Source organism: Pagrus major, chromosome 21, assembly GCF_040436345.1.
Source record: "Pagrus major chromosome 21, Pma_NU_1.0".
In the NCBI taxonomy this organism is placed as follows: Eukaryota; Metazoa; Chordata; class Actinopteri; order Spariformes; family Sparidae; genus Pagrus; species Pagrus major.
Window position 1 is genome coordinate 14,338,278 of NC_133235.1, and position 23,934 is coordinate 14,362,211.

The 23,934-nt window shown below is 38.1% G+C and overlaps 3 protein-coding genes and 1 long non-coding RNA gene across 4 annotated transcripts; 2 read left to right on the forward strand and 2 right to left on the reverse strand.

Moving 5' to 3' along the window:
• Positions 1-3,449: 3,449 nt before the first annotated feature.
• Positions 3,450-6,660, forward strand: LOC141017257 (uncharacterized). The gene is made up of 4 exons (XM_073491909.1): positions 3,450-3,643; positions 4,605-4,928; positions 5,013-5,297; positions 5,481-6,660. The coding sequence occupies exons 1-4, from the start codon at positions 3,595-3,597 to the stop codon at positions 5,609-5,611; spliced, it is 789 nt and encodes a 262-aa protein (XP_073348010.1). The 5' UTR covers positions 3,450-3,594; the 3' UTR covers positions 5,612-6,660.
• Positions 6,661-7,844: 1,184 nt separating this feature from the next.
• On the reverse strand, positions 7,845-10,948 carry LOC141017263 (uncharacterized). The gene is made up of 3 exons (XR_012180637.1): positions 10,849-10,948; positions 10,252-10,289; positions 7,845-8,238 (listed from the first exon to the last, which is right to left on the reverse strand). It is a non-coding gene; the product is annotated as an uncharacterized lncRNA (long non-coding RNA).
• A 465-nt stretch (positions 10,949-11,413) lies between these two features.
• On the reverse strand, positions 11,414-14,961 carry LOC141017026 (uncharacterized). The gene is made up of 4 exons (XM_073491646.1): positions 14,937-14,961; positions 11,912-12,235; positions 11,544-11,828; positions 11,414-11,433 (listed from the first exon to the last, which is right to left on the reverse strand). The coding sequence occupies exons 1-4, from the start codon at positions 14,941-14,943 to the stop codon at positions 11,414-11,416; spliced, it is 636 nt and encodes a 211-aa protein (XP_073347747.1). The 5' UTR covers positions 14,944-14,961.
• Positions 14,962-18,829: 3,868 nt separating this feature from the next.
• On the forward strand, positions 18,830-23,723 carry LOC141017027 (uncharacterized). The gene is made up of 4 exons (XM_073491647.1): positions 18,830-18,878; positions 21,090-21,398; positions 21,480-21,755; positions 23,513-23,723. Exons 1-4 carry the CDS (start codon positions 18,830-18,832, stop codon positions 23,635-23,637), a joined length of 759 nt encoding a protein of 252 aa, XP_073347748.1. The 3' UTR covers positions 23,638-23,723.
• The last annotated feature ends 211 nt before the right edge of the window (positions 23,724-23,934 follow it).

Below are 23,934 nucleotides of genomic sequence, written 5' to 3' on the forward strand. Positions count from 1 at the left end.
TAACCTTCAGAAATGGCATGATTGTGGTTTATGGATCTACAAGTGGACTGCCCGATTTTGGAGAGATTCTTCAGATTTGTGTTACACAGGAGAGACTGTGTTTCATGGTGAGAAGGCTTTCTGGGTGGTACAGGGAGCACTTCAGAGCCTTTGAGCTGAGTCCATGTCCAGCCAGAGAAACTGTTTAGATTGAACTTGACGAACTGGCTGATGACTACCCTTTGGCAGACTATTTTGCTGGGTCACTCAGAATGGTGACATTACAAAGATACATAATCATTTAAGGTATGGTAATCTTCAGATCAAATTTTAAATGCTTCTCTTGTCTTCTCATTGCTCTGTTTACTCTGAACGTTTACTGCTCTTTCTTCATTCACAGTTGTGGAATGGCTGCCCCTGCCAGAGTGAAGCCCAGAATCATTCTGGGAGAAAACAATTCCCAGAGATTGATCCTTCCAGGCGGGATACCAGAGTCTGTCAGTGAACTTGCACAACACATAAAGAGGCAGTGTGGAGTGGAAGGGGATTTCAGACTTCAATTCATGGGTGCCGAGTTTGATAAAGAATTCACCAACTTGACTTCAATGTCCGATGTTCAGGACAAAGGCACTATCAAGGTCATCTATAATTCATTTGCCGTGCCGTATCCTGCCTTGCCTGGTGGCCCTGCCCCCCCACCCTATTCATCTGCCACCTCCCACTCTCCAGATGACTCCTCGTCGCTTTCATCTCATACCTCATGTGATACAGACATATTGTCTTCTCCTGAGTCCACCTCCTCAAGATCCTCTGCATGGCCCACAGTCTTCCAGGTGCCTCGGTTCTCTTACGATGCTGAACTACAGCTGGAAAGGGCCAACGATGCTTTCAAAGAAACTGTAACTTTGTTGAACCCTGACACTAAACTTAAATCTTCAATTGTTGATGGCTTAATTGAAACCATCATTCAGTACAAAGTCTACCTCTCTGACCGTGAGTTTGAGGAAGTAGCTGAAGCTCTTGTATCAGCACATCCATGTTTGAAAGAGCCAGGTTCAGCCACTGGAAGTATAAACTAGGTAACTACCGAACAAAGCTGAGGCGGCTTGGATGCCCAGAATTTTCGGTGAATGCTCTAATAAACAAACCTGGTGACAGATGCAGTCCTGCCTATGGTGTGAAGAAGCCGAAAAAAGCAGAGGTGAATTACTGCCCAGCTTATCCAGCTGGTGAAACAAAGGAGACCCTAGAAATGATGAGAGTGGCGCTCCTCTCAGAAGTAAAGAAAAGAAACCATGAGGAAAAGTTGGCAATGTTGATGGACAAGACCTTTGCCTACAGAAGGCAAGAAGTAGTTCAAGATGCACCCATGATAGCTGATTTCAAAACAAGGTGGCCAGCACTCTTCCATGTGCGTGAGGTAAGTAAAGCAACATCCTCCTTTTGTTTGAGTATATTGTATACAATGAATAAATAATGGCTGCACGGCATGTATCATATATAAACCACACATTGGCAGATTGAGAAATAACTCATGAACTGATGATTTGCTGAAGAGCAGCAGTCTTTCTTGACACCAGGACAGCAATATTTGTATACAGAACCTAATAGATTAATACATGGATTATGCATTTGCATGACTGAACTGCCTGCTTATTTTTTATTTTTATTTCTTTTTTGTATTTATAGGTGTGTGCTGAATTCAAAAGAATCACAACAGTCTATTTGCAGTCAAAGTTTTTCTCCCAGCAGCTGACACAGCAGCACATCATAATGTGGGCAAATGTTGTTTTAAAAAAAGACATTTTATGAAAAGGGTTATAATGAACACCAGTTAAAAAAAATCTCTTGTTAACTCTCTATGGCATAACCGTCTATGGCATCTATGTCATCCGACCAGAAGGTGCAGAGCCCTCTGATACACCAGAGGATGTTGGAATCATTCTGGAGGGGGTGACGGTACTCAGTGAGTTGAGGAATGTACCTTTTACATTGGCCATCTTGCTTGCCTTTGTGTATTCTCTGAACCTGAGTTACCCGCGAGAACTTAGATATACGTCCGAAGCCCTGCAGAAAATAATCCTAGAGCTGGATGGAAACAGTCCAAGTGGGAAAGTTCAGGCCCTTAAAACATTTCTTTCCCGTTGAGAATAAATGCTCACCTGAGGCAAAACGCATGTATTTGCCTTGCCTCCCTTTTGTTAAGTTGTTTTCACTAGCACAGTAAACATTTGCACTTACTAAATCTTGTACTTGAAGTTTTAAGGGACAGTTTGGATTAATAGATTTGGGGTTGTATAAGGGGATTGAGAATACATAGATGACCCTTTTTCCCAACAGCATCTTTAGTTCAGATCATCAAAGGCTTTTTATAATGCTTTTCTTTTACCAGGTACTAAGATCTATTCTAATTGTGATTTAAAAGATATGGGGAACTGTGCTGAATTTTTGTTTTAGCTAATATATAAGAAGTGACAAATTTTGATTTGTGTGTTGTTTGCAAGTGTAAAACATTGTTCCTAATCATTAAGTTTTGGGAAATATTTTTTCCTAGCATAAGGTTTCACCCTGCACAAAGAAGGCACTAGACTAAGTTGAAAGTCAGAAATGATTCTGTTAGCACTTAAAAGTATAAGGAAAGCTAAGCTGGGTGTTTGCATTTATTATGGTTTACAAGCATTTGTTTCCACCCTCAACGCTAATCAGGCTAAGCACTTTAAATACAAAGTACTGCGTTGTATTCAGTTTCTCATTTAAATAAAATGAGCGACTGTACATTTCTTGTTTTCAAGCAATCACCAGTGTAAAAATTGCTCTATCTCTTATGTTGACACCGTTACGCCAAGTATGTTGTGCACTTTAACCCTAATGTGCCTCTGTTGCCTTTGGGAAATACAGTTTTTTGACAACATCTCTTTGTCTTTGTTATGCTTCCACCCTTGACACCAAGTAAAGTGTAGACCTTGTTGAAACATAACCTTTTTGAGTATGAACTCAAATGTAATACTTAAAATTGCCTTAATTAAAACATCGAAAATATTTCCATGTGATTAAATGGTGTTCTTTAAGCATTAAGCATGTTTGTTGGGCAAACTTGATTAACTGGGGTTTGAGCAACTTAATTCAAAATAGGACGATCAACCCTATTAAATTAAGCTGAAATAAACACTAATGAATAAGTTGAATCAGCCCAAATAAATTGTATTAACCCAAGCTATGTAAATTAAGTTTGATCTAAACCTTGCAAACAAGTTGTATTGACCCTAATAAATTAAGTTGAACCAACTTAAGTACTTTACGTTAGACCAATAGAATTGCTTAATGTTTAAAGTAAAACATTTAATCATGTTGAAATACTTTCCATCCTTTTTCTAAGTTCATCCAAAGAGTATATTTTTTGAGTGTACAGGATGTGTTAAAGCAGTAAAACAGCTTAAAGAGGAACTTAATTATAGAAGGCACTCATTACATCATGAACATGGTGACATTCTGAAAGTCTATGTGTTTTTGACGGGAAAAACACAGCTGTCGCAAAGACTGTGGTGTTTCTGTGAGAACAAAACAGGAGTCACACACTGTAGCGGTCAGACAGGACAACTGAACAGAGACTCTAAAATGTCCATCTTTGTGATACTGGGACTGCTGGTCTGTGTAAAGGCACAAGGTAGGAAAGAAAACTGTCTAATTAAATGTTATTAACAGATACAGCTGTGAGCAGGCATATTAAAAATGTTAAACTAACTCAGTGATCACATATGTAAGAAGATAAACTGATTTCGACTTTGAGAGGAGAGAAATATTACAGTGAATATTTCTGCTTCTTTGTGTGCATTTAAAGTTGTATTAACTTGGAGAATAATGGTAAAGCCCTTTGTTTTCATGTCAAGCAATGTCTTAACGCTGAACGTTTTGAACAGGCTGAATTGGACGCCAGCAGGAGCAATAAGATGGGAAAATATACATTTTCCAAGCTTTGATAAAATATGATAAAATATGATAAACATCTCTGCTTCTTTTTCATTTGGTCAAAAATTAAGCCTGCTTTAAATCAGGGATGCACAATATGGATTTTTTTTTCCAACCAGTACCAATAACCGTTAATTATAACTGATAACTTACTGATAATTGCTTCTCATGGCTGATACCAAAAAGCTGACTGATGATTAACCTTTTTTTAAAAAAAATGTACTTAACCTTTAGTTTACACGCACCAGCAGGGTGAGGAAGGCTCAAACATGGAGAGCAAAAATGGATGATTTAATGTTGTTTGGCTCTGCAGTCTACACAGCAGTGTGCTGCACTTTTCTGTGTTTATTGACAAAATGCAAACCAATGTTAGAGGAGCATCCTGCCTCATACTGTATTGGAGTGCGTAGATGCCGCGCTTGTTGAGTCATTGAGTGCAATTTGGCTTCATATTATCAGGTGCATTTGTAATAATATTATTTATTGTTTTAACAGATGCCAGTATTTGAGCAATTATATAAATTTCCCTTCATCAGGCCAATATCTATTGTGCATCCCTATTTTGAATTATGATCCGGTATTTCAGAAATGAAGGAGAGAAATGGAATAATGTGCAGTACTGATGAAATACCTGTATCATGTGTTGACTGTTTTTACAGGGTCCAGTGCTGTGACTCCTGTGTTTGTGCAGAAGGGAGAGGATGTGATGCTGAATCTCACAGAAGCTGATGATCTGGAGAACAGTGCTGTTATTTGGAACTTCAATAATAAAAGTAGTAATGAAGTTTCAATTTTAGTCAGATGGTTTCTTCGTACTGAACCAAAAGTCTCTCCAGATTACACAGGAAGGATTGAGTTTACTGTGAAAAAATACTGTGTGAAACTGAAGAATCTACAAGAGACAGACAGTGGAGTTTATACTGGACAGGTGTTCGGGGGTGTTGATGTACAAACAAGAGCTGAATACAGCGTCACAGTTCAAGGTGGGTTTGTTCACATTTGAGACACTAGAATGAAGTTTCTGCTGTCATGTTTCTAAAATGTTTCACACCTTTTCCCCTCCTCAGATCCAGTGTCTCCAGTTAAGCTGACAGTGGACTCTGTGTCCAGCAGCTCAGACTCCTGTAACCTCACTGTGACCTGCAGCACACAGGACTCTCACATCAGCAGCATTTTTACATGTGACACCAAAACCTGCAGTCAGGAGGGAGGAGAGAGATCAGAGGTCACGACCTCTGGTGCTTCTCTCAGAGTCTACCTGGTGCATGACTCAATCACCTGTAACCATAGCAACCAGGTCAGCTGGACCAAAGATGTGACAAAGATTCAAGATTTCTGCTCCCAACATGATGGTAAGACTGAAAAACAAAACAACCAGAGGATAATAAAGCACAGTTTGGAGTTAAGTTCAACTTAGAGCGTATAAGCATTTTTTCTTTTTATTTGATTTATTGATTTATTTGATATTTTATTTGATTCTTGTTTTAATGACAGTAATCGTTGAATCAGTGAGATACTGTTCTGTTGTGTTCCAGGTTCAGAGTGTGTCTCTGCTGGTATCTCTGTGTGCCGGCTGAAGACAGTCGTGTTCTCCATTGGTCTGATCATCATGGTGTCCGTCGTCATCAGCGTTCATGTCTACGTGAAGCTCAAGAAGCAAAAATAAACAAAGAGTCCTCCATCAACATACATCTCACACATTAACACATTAACTAAAATTTTTAGTTAAAGGTACCCTGAGTTTTTCTGCCTTTAGTAGGACTGTAGAGCAGTTTTTTTTTTTTATGTGTAAGTCCCTGTTTTGTTTGTAATGTACATGTGGAAAGCCCACAGAGGGACGAGCACATTCCTGCAGCTGATTTCATGTTATTCTGCTCATTGACAGTTGGTGGCGATAACACACCAAGAAATGAAGGTAGACGAGGTAGAAGACCAGCAAACATGGATATAACTAATCCAAGATTTAGACTTGTTAAAATCTGCTTTTGCAAATGTTTTTTGTGGCAGGAAATGGATGCAACACTTTTGTAAGGCCTCAAAGATTCTCACAGTGCATTTTGGCAGTTAATGCTTCATGTAAAAATACACACAGTCGCTTTACAGGAGAAACTTTGTACATTAAATGATGCACAAACATGACCATGTTAGGAAAATAACTTTTGGGGGATGTTGTATTGAAAAAACAATAAAACTAAATTCTATATTTGTCAGATCAAGACCAACAACATAAAAGAAAAAGACTTTACCGCACGTGGTCCTACTTAAAATATTCTTAAAAGGATTGCATGTGTTCACTTATAATTCCCAACATTTGTTTAAGCATGTTTTAATATTTGGGTGAACTCAGTGATGCAGTTTGTGGTACATTCACTATTATTGGACACTAATTAAAGCCTTAAACGTGATATTTGTAAGAAAAGTTGATTTTTGAGTCTCATTCCCAGCTTGTCAAGTAATGACACTCTGGGATTGTAGGACGGGTTGGCCACCATCCCAAAGCGTCAGTTTTTCACGAGTTGGGAATGAGACTCAAAAATCAACTTTTCTTACAAATAGCACCTTTAAACTCTTCTCATATTTTTGATGATTTTGTGAATAAGTAGAAGCTGAAATTTTTTGTGTCACAGACTTGAATTCCCCCTCTTGTATACTGCTTACTGTATTTCATTGCATCTGTACTTGTATTCAGTGCAATAACAATAAATTAAATGAATCAAATCTAAGAAATCTCATTTAATATTGTGTTTTTTCTTTTTTCTTAGAAAAGAATCGATCAGAGCTTCTGTTGTAGGAAAATATAAATATTTAATGACACTTTGCTCAAAAAATAACAGTGATGTTTCATTCGTGTTAATGTAAAAGTATTTGTAGGATTACATATTCTTGTAGCCTTACCTGGAAGTTAGCATCACCCTGGTTTCCTTGACAAAAAGCCTCTGAGATTTTTTAATTGGATTTTGGATTATCAACGAAAATAATCTCTGGTGCAAACACACGTTTATGAAATTTACAGCTCTTCTTCAACAAGATAATCTTCACAGATGAACACCAATTTTGTGATTTTCAAAATGTAAATAAATCACTAGAAGAGCTAACATAAGGCTACAAACAGACTACACTGTGGTCGCATGACTTAAACATCACCACCACTTACTACAGAGTTACAATACACGTTTTCTAGGCATTTATCAATCTACAGTTGAGTTAGAGTTAGAAAAATTTGTAACTAAAGTCGGCCTGTAAAGACAGACTAGTGAGTAGATGAGTCTCCGTGTTGTCGTGATGACATTTAATGTCCATGACAACTTCTGTAGTCTCATTTAGTCACTTGTTAGGGTTAGGGACATTTAATGATGTATAGATTTTGATGGAACCGGAAATGCAAACATTTTAACTGATTTCTAGGTACAGACTACACCACTAAATGATGCCACATATGTACAACACTATTGAGCCTATTAAAAAAAATGACATATAATCCTGGACCACTGGGTGACCAGAGCAGACGATAGAGGTGACAAATATTTTGTCACTTTCCGACACTGATCTTAGGTTTATTAGAATTGGATACAGTGTTCAAAAAGATGGTCCATCATTCATTCAAAGGAAGGTTTTTGACCAGATTCCCTCAAATGATTCAACATTTTTTTAATACTTAAATTTTTCCGTTACCATCTTCATATACGTCTGCAGCTCAGCAAGTTTAATTTTTAAAACGAAGAAGATTTAAACTTAAGCAGTTAACACTTAAAAAGTTTGCATATATATTCATATATCCACATAAATATACAAATGTATATAAAATATAAATGCATCTATCCAAACCTAATATTGGGATTCAGGATTTCATCTTGACTGAAACTGCCCATAATACTGGTACAAAGATAATAGACTAAAAAGGCTTTTCATGACATTTAACATTTCCACATTGTTTTACAGCTGTTTACAGAGCAATGTTTGTGTATGAGAAAAGTCTTTCCCGAGCAGAGCAGGTTACATAAGGTGTGATTTTACTCTCAGTAACTGTGACACAAGGTGTGAAGGTGGGGATCAGGTGTCCGGTGTGTCACCAGCTTTGGCAATGCGTAAATATAAACTGGAAATTGCAGCAACTGCAGTATGTGTTCCTGAGGAATCATTTCAGGACCTGGGAGGCTTTTATACCGTAGAATACACGATATCTGTCGCCTCAGTGGATCTCGTAGGTCCAGTGTGAGGCTCCAACAAGCTGTAGATGGAGGGTGGAGAAGAAGAATCACTTGTTGGATCCAGATGTTGGGCTGCAGCTTCCATCTGGTAAATAAATCAGATAAAACATTTTCAGCCAAAGTTGTTTCCAATTTTTACTTTGCACTTTATTTCTAAAGGTGTTATTATACTGTATTAACATGTGAAGTAATCTCACTGTGATTAACATCAGCTCATATGTCCTTCAAAAACTCCAAACCTCTGTATCATTGCAGTGATAACCGCTTTTTCATAACAGTATGATGAATTTGTATTATGACCTAGAAAGCATGAAATGGCCGTAAAACACATTTTAGGCGTTTTACTTCAGCAGCAGAGAGGGTGTGGGACATGGTTTCACTGTGTCTAAGAACAACACCCTGCAACTAAAACACACACATAAAGAAAGCACCACTTTGGCAACAAATAGAGAACATTACAGTTAGTAAAAACACTGCAAATTAAAATTAGTCTGCTTATTCGTTATTATTTCTGGTTCTCGGCGAACATTTCTCTTCAAAAGCACTTAACACAAGTGCAAAGTTTTCTGCTCACAATATTCTCTACATTCACTGTAAGAATACTCAGAAGTACAAACTTCTGGCGCAATATGAAGTCACATGCAGCCATACGTTGTCAATCACAGAGGGGACAAGGGAATCACAGAGGGGACAAGGGGGTCCAGACACCCCTTCCTGGGAAAAACAGAGTTGTCCCCTTCAATAGCATATGTCACTGTAAACCCTCTAATTTTGAATAATAAAATGATGTGCACTGAAAAATGCAAAACAATGTGAGTTTAAGTTTTCTAATATTGGGCCTCACAGTGGTTTAGTCCACTACCTACCAACCCTGCTGCCCCACACCACATTAAGTAGCTACTTTGTAAAAGTCACCTGGAAATAAAACATGTGTCCGACATCTTTATTTACTTTTAACACTCGATAGAAAAAAACACATTTACAGTTACATATAACAGTGCAGTTGTATAACCAGACTGCATTCTGTTCAGTCCATAAATTAATGGTTGAATCTTGTGTGTCAATGCGGCCACAAGATTGGAACTTAGCAGCTGCGTCTTTTAACATCCTGGTACAACCCCAATGTTATTTAACTTTCAGTTATCCAGTATAGTTTAGCAGTCATCAAGTTTCCTCCATATACATGTATAACAACAATACTCTCAGCGGCAACTTTAGTGTCCCCATCAGGAATTGGTCTTGAGAATGTTTCTGTTTATTGTCCCCCCAACAGTAATACAGAAATACAGAATACAGAAACATTTTTCCTTGCATGTAGCTTAGATTACCTGATGTGTCAACAAAAGACATGGACTAATGTAAATGACATCATTGCAGTATTGTCTCCTATTTTAAGAGTTTTGAGAACACAAAGCGTTCTGGATAATATTCTCAGAAATGGACCCTTTGTTTCAAGTAATGCATTAAATTGATTAAGAAAACCCTATAATTAAACACAGGTAAGCATCACGTAAGCTGCATGAAGCATAAAATGAAACAAACAGCAGTTTGAGTGGACTAATTGCCAGACCTCTGCAGCAGGTTTAGATAGATAGATCGTAGTCTATCTGGAGATTCATCAGGCTCATTGGCTCCAAAGAAAACATTTAAGCACAAGCAAGCAGCACAACCAGTGATATGGCAGGCAGGAAGCTAGCAACAGGACCTGGAACAGCAGATTAATGCAGAAGTTAGTAGAAAGAAGTCTCAGGCCACTTTGTCAGGTAAATAGTGATGGGTGTGCATAGGAAAATATAATAGAATATGTGAGGCTGTACATTTTGACTTTGAAAACATTTCTTTATTTTGCCCATTTCCCTTAAAGGTACACTTCATAAAAACAGTTAATCTCATTCCCAACTTGTCAAAAACTGAAGCTTTGGGATCGTAGGTCGGGTCGACCGCAACCCCAAAGCATTGAGAATGAGACTCAAAAATCAACTTTTTTTAAACTCAGTCTCAGTTGTCAGATTCTGAGTCACCTAACTGTCTTTGTCTTTGTCTGTCTTTGTTTTTGTTGTTTTTTAAAAAAAAGAAAAAAAGAAAGATAAACTCTTACCTCTGCATACACTGCATCTTCGATGCTCTCTGTTTGTTCTGCAGGTCAGTCATAAAAAATACATGTTGCTTTAATTTACAATTCATTTTGAGAGCTTTATTTTTTAAATAATTTCAGATTTTTAGGTGCACTTACATTGAGTCTGAATGCACATGCACAACAGCACATTTAACAGCCTCTATGTGTAGGATTTTTATATTGTGCAATGTTGTTGACTAACCTGAGATCTGATGCTAAGGATGAATGGGCTAAAGCACAAGGACAAGTGTAATTCTGAGATTTTCTCATTTTTCTGCAGTGAAAATCAGTTCTGGTTATAGAATAATTCAAAAGATGCAATAATCACTTCTATTACTAAATTTATAAATAAGGGCTTTAAGTTACACAGAAGTTTGGTACAACACTGGCCGTGGTAAAGAATGAACAGTAGTGGATTCCTAACCATACGGTGTGAAGGGCCTGTGATATTCTGGATTAATTGCATTGCCTACAAACACAAAGGGGGTTTATGTGTATGGCAGCTAGGACACCGTAAACAAACAGTATTTTTTAGATTTTACTTTGCAACTCTGTGTTAAAATGCACACTTGGACTTACGTTTTCTTCTCCATAGAAGATAACAACAGCCTGCTGCCGCAATTATGATGAGAAACAAAAAGGTGATGGAAACAGACACAGCGGCAACAATGTTGTGAGCTTTAGGATCTGTAAAAATAAACAAAACCAGTTTAGAAAATGATACAACATCTTGCCAGCCTGTCTTTTTAACATACTGTAATGGAAATAAGTCCTGTGACTTTACTGCAAGATTTTGTTGAACATTAGTCATCAATGCATATTTCTTTGCTCCATTTTAATTTATCAAGTAAATTGGAAATAAAAAATCAACAGACTGAAGTTTTAATTATACAACTGTGTTAGTAAAAAAGTTATCTGTAATAAGAAATAATTTAATCAAAAATAAAAGTGAATCATTTAAATAGCCTCTCTGTAAATAGCCTCTCTGTTAAAATTCTTGTTTAACTTCATAACCTACTAAATACTAATAGATGAGGCTGATCATTTAAATTTTTTCCCAGCTGTTTGCAAGTTAAAAAAAACTTTGACTGGTTTAAAAAGATTCTATGTTCCTCCTCTACGTATACTTGTTGGGTTTCCTGTCCTAGAAAACATTGTTTTGGACTGCAAAACATATTTTTAAAATGCCAAAATTAAATTAAATTAATGATGTCATTTTTATTTCCATTATTATTATATTATTAACAGTTGGTTGTTTTGTTTTTCACTATTACCATCATGTTGGGAGCAGAAATCTTGAATCTTTGTCACATCTTTGGTCCAGCTGACCTGGTTGCTATGGTTACAGGTGATTGAGTCATTCACCAGGTAGACTCTGAGAGAAGCACCAGAGGTCGTGACCTCTGATCTCTCTCCTTCCTCCTGACTGCAGGTTTTGTTGTCACATGTAAAAGTGCTGCTGATGTGAGAGTCCTGTGTGCTGCAGGTCACAGTGAGGTTACAGGAGTCTGAGCTGTTGGACACAGAGTCCACTGTCAGCTTAACTGGAGACACTGGATCTGAGGAGGGGAAAGGTGTGAAACGTTTTAGAAACATGACAGCAGAAACTTCATTTTAGTGTCTCAAATGTGAACAAACCCACCTTGAACTGTGACGCTGTGTTCAGCTGTTGTTTGTACATCAACAGCCCCCATCACTCGTGCAAAATAAACTCCACTGTCTGTCTCTTGTAGATTCTTCAGTTTCACACAGTATTTTTTCACAGTAAACTCAATCCTTCCTTTGTAACCTGGAAGGACTTCTGGTTCTTTTGGAGGAAACCATCTGACTAAAACTGATTCTTTATTACTACTTGTATTATTGAAGTTCCAAATAACAGCACTGTTCTCCAGATCATCAGCTTCTGTGAGATTCAGCATCACATCCTCTCCCTTCTGCACAAACACAGGAGTCACAGCACTGGACCCTGTAAAAACAGTAAACACATGATACAATAAACATCACAAACAATATATGGTTATTTGGTCTATAGGCTGAATGTTACCTCATTCCTACTATATTTCCAACACATTGGATCATCAGTTCAAAATTATGAAGTACCTTCAGCTCCTCATGACTTATCAATGGTCCCCATGAGAGTAAGATGTTAGTCAAAGTGTTTCTCATCTCAACTTCACAGTCTATTCTGAAAAACAGCGGACAAAAATCTCTAAAATTGCTGCCAAGTTTGCATGAGAGGGGAAACTATAAGTCACTTTGGACAAAAGTGTCTACCAAATTATTACTTTAACAACGAAAAAGGGAGCTTAGCTCAACTTAAACATTTACTTCAATATACTGGTTCTCAAATCTTTTGTAGAACTCAACACAATGTTTTTGTAGTTTATTATCTTTCTCTCACACACAGCAGCACTCAGTTCTTTACTTTCATCACCATTGTCTTCACTGGATGGTGGATGGTTGGATTATTGACGGATGATCCAAAGCGGCTGGCTGGCTATGCATTTCCTGTTTTCATCATTGAGTAACTGACCTAATGTAAAATATTAGACAGAAGCATGTTCAGTACTCATAACTGAGAAGCATATTATGAATACAGTATGTAATTCACGAGGGGAAGGGAGGGCGCGCTCGTGATGGGCAGCTTGGAGTCAGCAATAGAGTGGTGTAGTAACGAGTACTAAAACCTTGAAATCTTAGCATTTTTGCAATTCCGGTTCCCTCCTCTCAAAGTCAGTGGGTTTTTTTAATGGATTTTCGGTTAAATGCCTGAAATAAGGTCTGTGGTTACCACAGGCTTAAGATATTTACACGTTTTGTTCTATGACATCAAATACATCATTAAGTGTCCAACAACTGAATTATGAAAACGTGTATGTGTCTTAAAAAGACTCAATACTGAAAAAGTGGCCTGATTTCAAGGGAGAGGCCAATAAGTAAATCTTTGCACACAGTGATAGTGTGTGAGCTCCTGGAGGAGGAGAGGGGATCACTGTAGGCCAGAACATCAGTACGGTCCCTGAAGACCTCCCTGTCACCTAAATTGCGCATTGGCAATGTCCTCTAAGCCAAAGCAGCCATTGTTATCATGTGGCACAGCCATTACACACATCTACAGCTCTTATATAGTGCCATTTAAAATACCTGATAATAGGTCACACCTGAAGGTATTCTCACTCCCCAGTAATGCAGAAAATAATCTTTTTTATAAAAATATCATTATAATTATAATTATCATAATGCGTACTGTCACAATCTCTCACAGTCTCTAATGCACTAATTAAACTAATCTAATGCACAGTCTCACCCTCTGTGGATTTTTATACATTTGGAAATCTGCTCGGAAAGTGGCATAAGTACATTTTCAGTGTTATGCATTATTTATACATTTGGTCCCTTCTGTCTGTTCATTCACCTCACAATTTTATTTCAGCATGGGGCCTTCAGTCTTCAGGGGCTCTATGCAACCATAAAGTCCACATATAGCAAGAAACAGCTCTGCTCTGAATATTATCTTTCCCATAAAGCAGTTTTAGTAATCTGAATTTTTTGCACGACATTAACCATAGCACAGCTAAGAAAAAGTAACTGTTATAGGTTGTTTTTAAAGGCACCGACAGACCTGTTATTTTAGCATTTAGGTACAAGAAGCATAATGTGTCCGTAGCATACACTTGTGTGAAAAATGCCAGTTATTTAAAAATAACTCCAGAATAACTGAAAGAAGGACCGTGAAACTGCACTGAGCACACAAAGGAAGTGTGTTGCAATGACTAAGGTTTCGTTTCTGGTGATTTTTTGTGGAAAACGATAAAAATTCTTCATCAAACTGCAGCTGCTCTTCTCACTCTGGATTGGACCAACCTCCCAGACATTTAAAATTGACAGTCCCTCTTTGTCACCATTACTATGTGATATCTTTTATCAATGTATTTTTATCTAAATTTAATAACGACCAGTCTTTTTAAAGTAAGGTTGATGGCCAGTCTTTTTAAAGTAAGGTTGATGGCGTCAGCACTGTTCTCCACAACGCCGATACAGACCAAAATAGCTCTGGTATAGTGTTCTGAGACACTTTGAAATGGTTGCTGTGCTTCAGCATAAAATAGGGCCTTTGGTATTAAAAAAGGATTTATATCATATTTGTATACATTGTTTAGAAATCCTATCAAAAGACAAAAGCCAAGGATCATTTGGTCCTGATAACGAGTATTGATAAATATATTTTTATTTTGAGTCAATCCCACAGACATGTTTATTCTCATTATAGAGCGACAGATGTCAGGATGATTAGTGCTTTGAAATCAGGAGCCAACCAAGAAAACCATATTTTAAAATTGGTTCAGAAGTTGTTGCCATAAATTTGTCATCAGTACAGTAGACTCTTTGTTTGTATGTTTCTGTTTCTTTTATCTTATTCTATGTTCCTTTATTTTACTTTTTTTTTTCAACTATGTTATTCTTTGTTTTTGCCCATCTTATGTTTATTGTTACATAGAACTGAATCTGTCAGATCAAGGTCCCTTGGCTTTCTTCCTCCTTGCATTTAATTTAATTTACTGTAGGTCTTTAACCATAATGTTTTAGTTCTGAGATACAACAACCAGATTTTCAAAGCAAAAGGAGGCAATCCAAACCGTGAAACATTAGTAGAAAAACGTTCTTACCTTGCATTTGAGACAAATACACCAGAAAAACAGCACATACAAGCGGAATGTCTCCCATTTTAGCTCATGTCACAATCAATATGAGGAAGTTTCAGATGTCGGCAGGGGCGGTTTCTCATATGGGCAGTATAGGCTACTGAGCGGACAGTCGTCCACAGTAACCGGCTCAATAACAGCCACCTCTGGGCTTCTCTCGTCATCTCGGCGGATCTCCCACGGTGCCGACCCATACCGGCTGCTTAAATGTGTTTGCATTCATTTCATCAGGTTTTTGTATTGCTCATTTACACGTCAAGTCAACCATGTCATGTTGTTGTGTGGGGAGTGTTTTGTGAAGGTGCGTCTGCTCCTGCTGAGAAAGTCTAACATACAGAGGTTGTGGAAGAAGAGGAGGGGGAAGGGGGCGGCGTATAGGTTCACCTCAGGACCTCAGCTTTCTCTACTGGTGCGGGGGAGCGGTGAAGCAGGGAATTCAGAATCAGAATCAGAATCAGAATCAGAATTCCTTTATTAGTAGATAAATTTGTGTGTCACAGCAGCCAAAGGACAGTTCAATATAACAATAAGCAATAATAGTATAATAATAATAGTAAAAAATAAACAATATAATAAAAGAAATAGAAATAGAATTGTATATACATAATATGTACAAATATAAACAGTGTAATTATAGACAGTGTAGGCAGTGTATTGTTATTAATAAATAATAAATATGAGTATGAAAATTGCCCAGTTAGTGCAAACCAAAGTGACAAATGAGTTGTATACAGTATATAGTTGTATGTATGTATACATTCATATTAGATTCATGTAATAGTGCACAACTAAGGCAATTAGTAGGCTAAAGTCAATCACATCCCGAATTGCTTCCAAATGAAGCACATTTCAGTCATAATAATATTGTGAATATTAGTTCAATAAAAAGTTATTCTTTGGGGGGGGGGGTTGGGGGCACTGTAGGTGAGGTTCGCCCAGGATGTCATGCAAGCAAGGACCGCCACTGAATGTCGGTTAGTGGGAAGCTTGTGAAAAGTATCCACCCCCTCGGATGATGAATCATGGTCAAAACAATTTGGCTTTTTAGACAAGAATTTCCACACAAAACATAAACCTTTAATGTCAAACTCTAACCACAAATGCTCTATTGGATTGCGGTCCGGGCTCTGACTTGGCCACTCCAGAACATTCACCTTGTTGTCTTTAAACCATTTCTGTGCAGGTTTCACTGAACGCTTCTTGTCTTTGTCTTGCTGGAAAATAAATCTTCTCCCGAGTCGTAGTTTTCTTGCAGACTGAATCTGGTTGTCCTCCAGGATTTCCCTATATTCTGCTGCATTCATTTTACCCTCTACCTTTACAAGCTTTCCAGCGCCTGCTGCTGAGAAGCATCCCCACAGCATGAGGCTGCCTCCACCATGCTTCAAGGTGGGGATGGTGTGTTTGTGCTGATATGCGGTGTTTGTGTTCGACATAGCCTCTAGTCTGATGACCAAAAAGCTCCATTTTGGTCTCATCAAACCATTTTATATTTTCATTTAATTGACATTACTTTGTAGAAATCTGTTTTCACTTTGACATTGAAGAGTTTTGGGTTTTTTTGTCAAAAAAGCCAAATTATATTGACCATGATTTATGGTCAATATATAAAAGCAAGACTAGTATCATAAGTCTCTGTCCAGTTGTCACTTTAACACTTTAATCACAAATCAGATATTGATGAACGAATTATTCAAGTTGATGATTTTTACTGATGTACATTGTATAATTTGTCAACAGTCAATGGAAACCAAAATCCCAAACCCAAAAATCAAAGTCAAAAATTGTAATCACAGGCTGATCCAACTTGCATGAATTTTATCACGGCAACTCATAATGTGACTCAGTAGTGTGTGTGGCCCCCGTGTGCCTGTATGCACTCCCAACAACATCTAGGAATGCTCCTGATGATGGTTTCCTGTGGGGATCTTCTAAGGACCTGGATCAAGCCATCAGCGAGCTCCTGGACTGTCTGTGGCAGTACTTGGCGGCGTTGGATGCACCAATACATAATGTCCCACAGGTGCTCAATTGGATTTAGGTCAGGGGAACGAGAGGGCCAGTCAATGGCATCGATGCCTTCATCATCCAGGAACTGCTTACACCCTCTGGCCACATGAGGCCGGGCATTGTCCTGCATCAGGAGGAACCCAGGGCCCACTGCACCAGCGTAAGGTCTGGCAATCCCTCTGAGGATACCAACAGCAGTCAGGGTACCGTTGGCTATGATATGGAGGTCTGTGCGATCCTCCAAGTATACGCCTCCCCCATCGCCAAACCAGTCATGCTGGATGATGTTACAGGCAGCACAAAGTCCACCACATCATCTCTAGTCTTTCACACATGTCACATGTGCTCAGTGTGAACCTGCTCTCTTCTATGAAGAGAACGGGGCTCCAATGGCGAACCTGCCAATGGTGTTCCCTCGCGAATGCCAATCAAGCTGAACGTTGCTGAGATGTGAGCACAGGTCCCACTAGAGGACGTCGGACCCTCATGCCACCCGCATGGAGTCCAACAGTTTGGTCAGAAACATGCACACCAGTAGCCTGCTGGAGATCATTTTGTAGGGCTCTGGCAGCGCTCCTCAGGTTCTTCCTCTCAGAAAAAGCAAATATCGGTCCTGCTGCTCGGTTGATGCCCTTCTACGGCCCTGTCCAGCTCTCCTTGTGTAACTGCCAGTCTCCTGGTATCTCTGCCATGCTCTTGAGACTGTGCTGGGAGACACAGCAAACTTTCTTGCAACCGCACGTATGGATGTGTCATCCTGACGGGGCTGGACTACCTGCACAACCTGATTGGGCTGCAGGTACCGCCTCTTGCTACCTGTAGTGACAAGGACACTAGCAGAACACAAAACTAGAGAAGAATCAGTCAGATTTGCACCAAATCAGGTGAAAGTGATTCATGGATATATGTGGCGCTCCACTGGATCTAATCCGTCCGAACGACTCCAAATGACACCAAAGTTATCTGGGTGAGTAAATGATCGTATTTTATGCTAGAAATAAGGTCCAGGTCGTAAAAAACGGCAATTCCCCTTTAAGGGAACACTTAAATTTTTTTGAGCAGTGTATATTCTCATGTGAACTGCATCAGGTGTCTTTTTATATATCAGTGCTAAAATGCATCAAAAGAGGAGGTTAAATTAGATATTTGGTCTGCATAACGACTGAATTTTGTTTTGCTTTTGTTTGGTTTTCTGTGTCTTGGTGCATGATGATTATTGTTAAAATGATTTTGCAGGTTCATTTTTCTTTCTCACACATTGTTTGTTTTCAGTGGGGAGCGTTAGTTTACCACCAGTATCTGTCATGTTTCTGAGTAATCTCAAAATGCAAGAGGTGTGAGCTATGAGAGAGGAAGTGGTGCAAGTGCGTTTAGCCACCAAGCTTAGTTTAAGTGTTTAAGTGAAGCAAAACCTGAAGTAATACAACAATTACACAGTACAAACTGCAGTGTTTTGTAGATTTTTTTGCTGTGTATTGACACAATTGTAGTGTTTTTTTCTTTCTTTGTTTTCTGTCAAATAACTGTTGTTTAGGGAACCAAAAATGAATAACTCTGGTGCAACGTGCAGAACTAGTTCCTCTTAAGTGAACAAATGGAGCATAAATGAAGTGACTTTATCTATTCAAGTTATTCAGGAGAAACATGTTAAAGCAGTAAAACAGCTTAAAGAGGAACTTAATTAGAGAAGTCACTCGTACATTCACATCATTAACATGGTGACATTCTGAAAGTCTATGTGGTTTTGACAGGAAAAACACAGCTGTCACAAAGACTAACAAAGTTAGAACAAAACAGAAGACACATGTTGTAGCGGTCAGACAGGACAACTGAACAGAGACTCTATAATGTCCATCTTTGTGATACTGGGACTGCTGGTCTGTGTAAAGGCACAAGGTAGGAAAAGAAAACTGTCAAATTAAATGTTATTGATAGATACAGCTGTGAGCAGGCATATTAAAAATTAACTGAGCGATCACATATGTAAGTAGAAAAACTGCATAAAGTTAGTTCAGTTGGCAAGAGGAGATAATGAGCTTTCATTTGTATGCAGTGTATAACCATGCAAAAAATGTACCAAGTGATCACATATCCAGGAAGAAGGACTCCTTTCTAAGAATTTGAGGGGAAGAAAACAGAGTGAAGTGATTTCATTACAGTAAATATTCCTGCTTCTTTGTGTAGATTTAAAGAAACACTTAACAGTTTAAGATTTTAAACAATTCAAGTCCAAAGGTATATTATCAGGTCGTAAACGTAACATTACTGCTTCTTGATGTGATTAATTCAACTTCCTCATCTAATAAAAAGCCTGATTCCCCAAAACAAATTCAGTAAACAAAAGCCTTGTTTTCACAGTTGGATATTAGAAGACAACCTATCTGCATTAAAAAATGTGTTGACTGATGTGAGCTAACGATGAGCAGTGGTTGAAAGAGTACTGGAAGTGTCTACTAAAGTAGGATTACAGTTACATTACTGAAATATTATATAATTACAAAACTACTGGTACTAAAATTATTCTTAATTAAAAGTACAAAGCATTCTTGTGAAACACTGCTCATAGTATTAGTTACTTTTTAACCGTTGATGTTTAAAGCTATTATCAATAGCAGGTGTTCAATCAAACAGGTTTCTGCTTCTTCAGCCTGAATTTCTCCAAACTCCTGTTCTGTTCTGCTCAGTGGTCGTGGTCACCTCTCCAAACCTGCTTCTGCTGCAGAGTTAAATGGGTTTTTGTCTGCATGTCAGGGTTTTCATTGGCCTTTTATTGATCAGATAGCCTCATTGGCTATGAAAAAGCTGATGAAAGGTTTAGATATTAATTGAAATTGTACTCAGTACTCAGTTGTGATTTTTAAAGTAACTAAGTACATTACATGGTAAATTTACAAGTAAAATTAGAAACTTGATAAAATACTCAAAAAAAAAATACTAACCAAAATGACAAAATTACAGTAATTTGAATAGTTGTAATTAGTTAGTTTAGTTGTGGACACATTGGTGCAGGTATAATGTATATCATTTTTGAACTACGATCGTTTATTGTGAGTTTGTATGTAATTTATGTTATGTAATGTCTTGTTTTTTTTTATCTGGACCTTGAGTCTTGACCACACTCTTGACAGCACATCCCCACTTTTCTTTATCTATTTATAGTATTTATATGGGCATTCAAAACTACCTCAGTACCAACTTGCACCTTATGTAAATACTGCCTATCTCTTTACTCTATTTATACCTTTATATTTCTCTACTTTAATCTTATTTTTTTTTTTTTTTTTTTGTATTTATTTATTTTAACTAGCTGACTGTTCTGTGTTGTGTTGTATATCTGTTAAGTGTTGTGTTTTGTTGTGTATAACTGCTCCACATGCCTTACCTTGACTTGCCCCCCGGGGACAAATAACGTTTTTTTTTTAATTGAATTGAATTGAATTGAATTGAGTCTGTAATAAAGTTGTGAATTACTTACAAGAAGAAAATAATGAAAGACATTTTTATAAAAAAGAAATGGCATGTTTCGAGTATATTGAAGTCAATGTTCTCATAATGTTAAGAGCTTTTTTGATACATCATATTATTATTGTGCTTTTGTCAAAAGTGACAGGGCCACTTTGACAGAAGAACCGAAGTAGCAAAGGATCAGAGCTGCTGAACAATAATCTGGTTAAGAAGAGGGAGAAAGAGGACAAGAAAGTCTAGTCTTATTTACAGGACACAAAGTGGTAATAGTGCAGAGTTGAAAAGAAAAAAAATACGAGTATGAGTTACATCTTTCTCTCAACAGGCTGGCTCAGTTTCACCTCTATCCTGGGACAAGCTGTGTCAAGACCAATTATTAGTTGTAGTTACAACAGTATTGTAGTAGCAGTAGTAGTAGTCGAAATATTACATGTCTGGTCACTTCAAGTTTTGAATATACAGAAAAGTTGTGGGCCAGAAAATCAGAAAAATGAGCTGAAAGACACTTTAAACACAGTTTTTTTTTCACTATGAATGACTAATTTCACTCACAAACAGTCAAGTCATACATTGTTAACATGGACATGTTGATTACAGCTGCTTTAAACACAAAGATGATTTTGATGTTTGTTCTTCTTGCAGGTACCAGCTCTGGGACGCCTGTGTTTGTGCAGACAGGAAAGGATTTACTTCTGCATGTCAAGGAACATGTTGCTCTGGAAGAAGGCAGTGATTTTAGATGGAAATTCAATGGCAGTACAAATATTGTAAAATTATTTGCTAACAACAAACCAAATATTCCAAATAATTTAAAGGAAAGAGTTGAATTTTATGTACAAAATTACTCTTTATGCTTGAAGAGTGTACAAAAGGCTGACAGTGGACGTTACACTGCAGTTGTGAATGTTAACAACGACCGAGTTGTAGCTGAATACAAGGTCACAGTTCTTGGTAAGTTTCTTAACATTTTAAATGTTGCTCCACAGCTGCACCCTGTTTCAAAACCCTCACACCTGTTTATTTTCCTTCCAGATCCAGTGTCTCCAGTTAATCTGACAGTGTCTGACAGCTCAGACTCCTGTAACGTCACTGTGACCTGCAGCACACAGGACTCTCACATCAGCCGCACTTTTCTATGTCACAACAAAACTTGCAGTGAGGAGGGAGGAGAGAGATCAGAGGGCACACCTTATCCTTCTTCTATGAACGTCTACCTGAAGCAAGGTGTCATCTTCTGTAACCATAGCAACCAGGTCAGCTGGGAACATGCCAAGCTGGAGATTAAACATCACTGTGAGCAACTTCCAGGTAAGATTAAAAGACACTATAGCAAACAAATAGTGATCGACAACTTAAAGTTACTCATAACCATTCAAATTTCGCCTGACAAAGTTCTCTGGAGGCAGATTGGTTCAGTTCAGCCACAATGGAGAGCCATGTAAAAACAAAGTTTCTTAATGATCCTAATGTGTAAACATTTTATTTGCTTCTATTAATTATATGCTCTCAATGCTCTCAACACTTACCATATTGATCTTGGCACAGATGGGATGGTTGGGTGCATTTTTTTCCAGTTAGCAACATTATTCCGTCTGAAGGAGCCTCATGAAAGTTTTTTTTTATAGTTATTTTCAGAAAATACTCATAAGCTTTTCAAAGAACGTCCAAAAGTTTTCCCATGCTGTTTTCCTCATGAATGCATTTGATAAAGGCAGCCAATCACACTCTCCCTCTGCTCAAACGGCTTGTTTCCACCGTGTTGTCATGTCCATATAAGCATAGATTTTAAATAGAATAAGACCATGAACGCTGCCACCCATTCAGTCCAATGAGAATTATTTATCTGACACGTGTGCCAAAAAAGTTTTCTCGCCTCTGGTTTACTTCCTGGTAACGTGGCCAACTGAAAATGCACAGCAGTGTTTCTCCCGCTCAGCCTATGGAGAGCCAGAGTCACACCTCTACCAGACAAGTTTCGGTAAGCTTTGTCTGGTAGCGAATGAGACATAATTTTTATGATCCTGTTTGAATTCTGCCATGTATGATGTGTCAAATTTTCAACTCGAAAGTTGCAGTTTGTCATAAAACTAATGAAATATAAGACTGTGAATTATACTTAGTTATAAAGACACAGCCAACAGTTGCGTTAGTGATGTCATCTTGTTGAACAGTCCCCAAAACCGTAACTTAAACATTGTAGAGCTGCTCCTGTATATTCCCAGCAAACAAGTGACATCAGGGAGATGTTCAGATTGTGTCTTTTTAAAGTGAAACTCTCGCCAAAATGCAACCTAGGCTTTTTTTGTGAAGGAACCCAAGTCAAACCTTTGTGTAAAAGCATAATTACGATGAAAAAGCCACTTTTAAGATTTACCGTATTTTCATTTCCGGGTCAAAATCATTTTCAATGGCGTGCTAGAGGCAACTTTATGGTAGCATCAAAATCGCTATTTTTAAAACACTAAGAAGACTCGACACAACATGAAACTTTGCTCGTAGTATCACCAGGGTCTCTACACATGAACACGAGCATTGAGAACATTGTTTGTGTACACACAGTTTACTAAAAAGAAGGTTTTTGAACAACTCACGCTAGCAGTAGCTTGTTCCGCTTGCCGCCATCCTGCCAGTCGAGAAGCGTCGATCCCCGAGTGCAACGTAACATGGAGGAGAGTAAAGGTGGAAAGCTCCTAAAGCTTAGTTCCATATAAATGCACGGATAATTCGTTGTTTTTCACTAACGACAAAACGATAATGAAGACGAAAATACGGTAAATCTTAATAGTGGCTTTTTTGACGTAATTATGCTTTTACGCGAAGGTTTGACTGGGGTTCCTTCACAAAAAAAGCCTAGGTTGCATTTTGGTGAGAGTTTCACTTTAATGTCCATCAGTCCAGGCCTACTTTTGTACGTCTCATGGACGTTCAGAACAAGTTTGATATTTGAATGTCTGACTAGGTCCCCTTTTGGACATCTGTGGACATGCACTCCTCTCGTGCTGTTGTTCGACAGCCTGGATCAGTTTTGTAAAGAAACAAGCTATTTTGTTGTGTTCCAGGTTCAGAGTGGGTCTCTGCTGGTTTCTCTGTGTGCCTGCTGAAGACGATTGTGTTCTCCATCGGTCTGATCATCATGGTGTCTGCCATCATCAGCGTTCATGTCATGGAGAAGCTCAAGAAGCAAAAGTGACTCAAGTTAGTGCATTAATGTAGTGATTAAAAAGAACAATATCTGCCTTCAAATGTAGTGGAGTAGAAGGATAAAGTACCAGAAAATGGAAATACTCAAGAAAAGTACCTCAAACCTGTACTTAAGTGCAGTACTTGAGTAAATTTCTACTTAATTACATTCCATCAATGATATTGAATGAACGTATGCTTAAAGGCATCTCAGCTAAACTTTGTGTTGGAGTTTGTATTATTCCAAATTCTAAATATTGACACCAAGTTTCACATTTCTACTGTAAATGCATAATTCTTCCACATG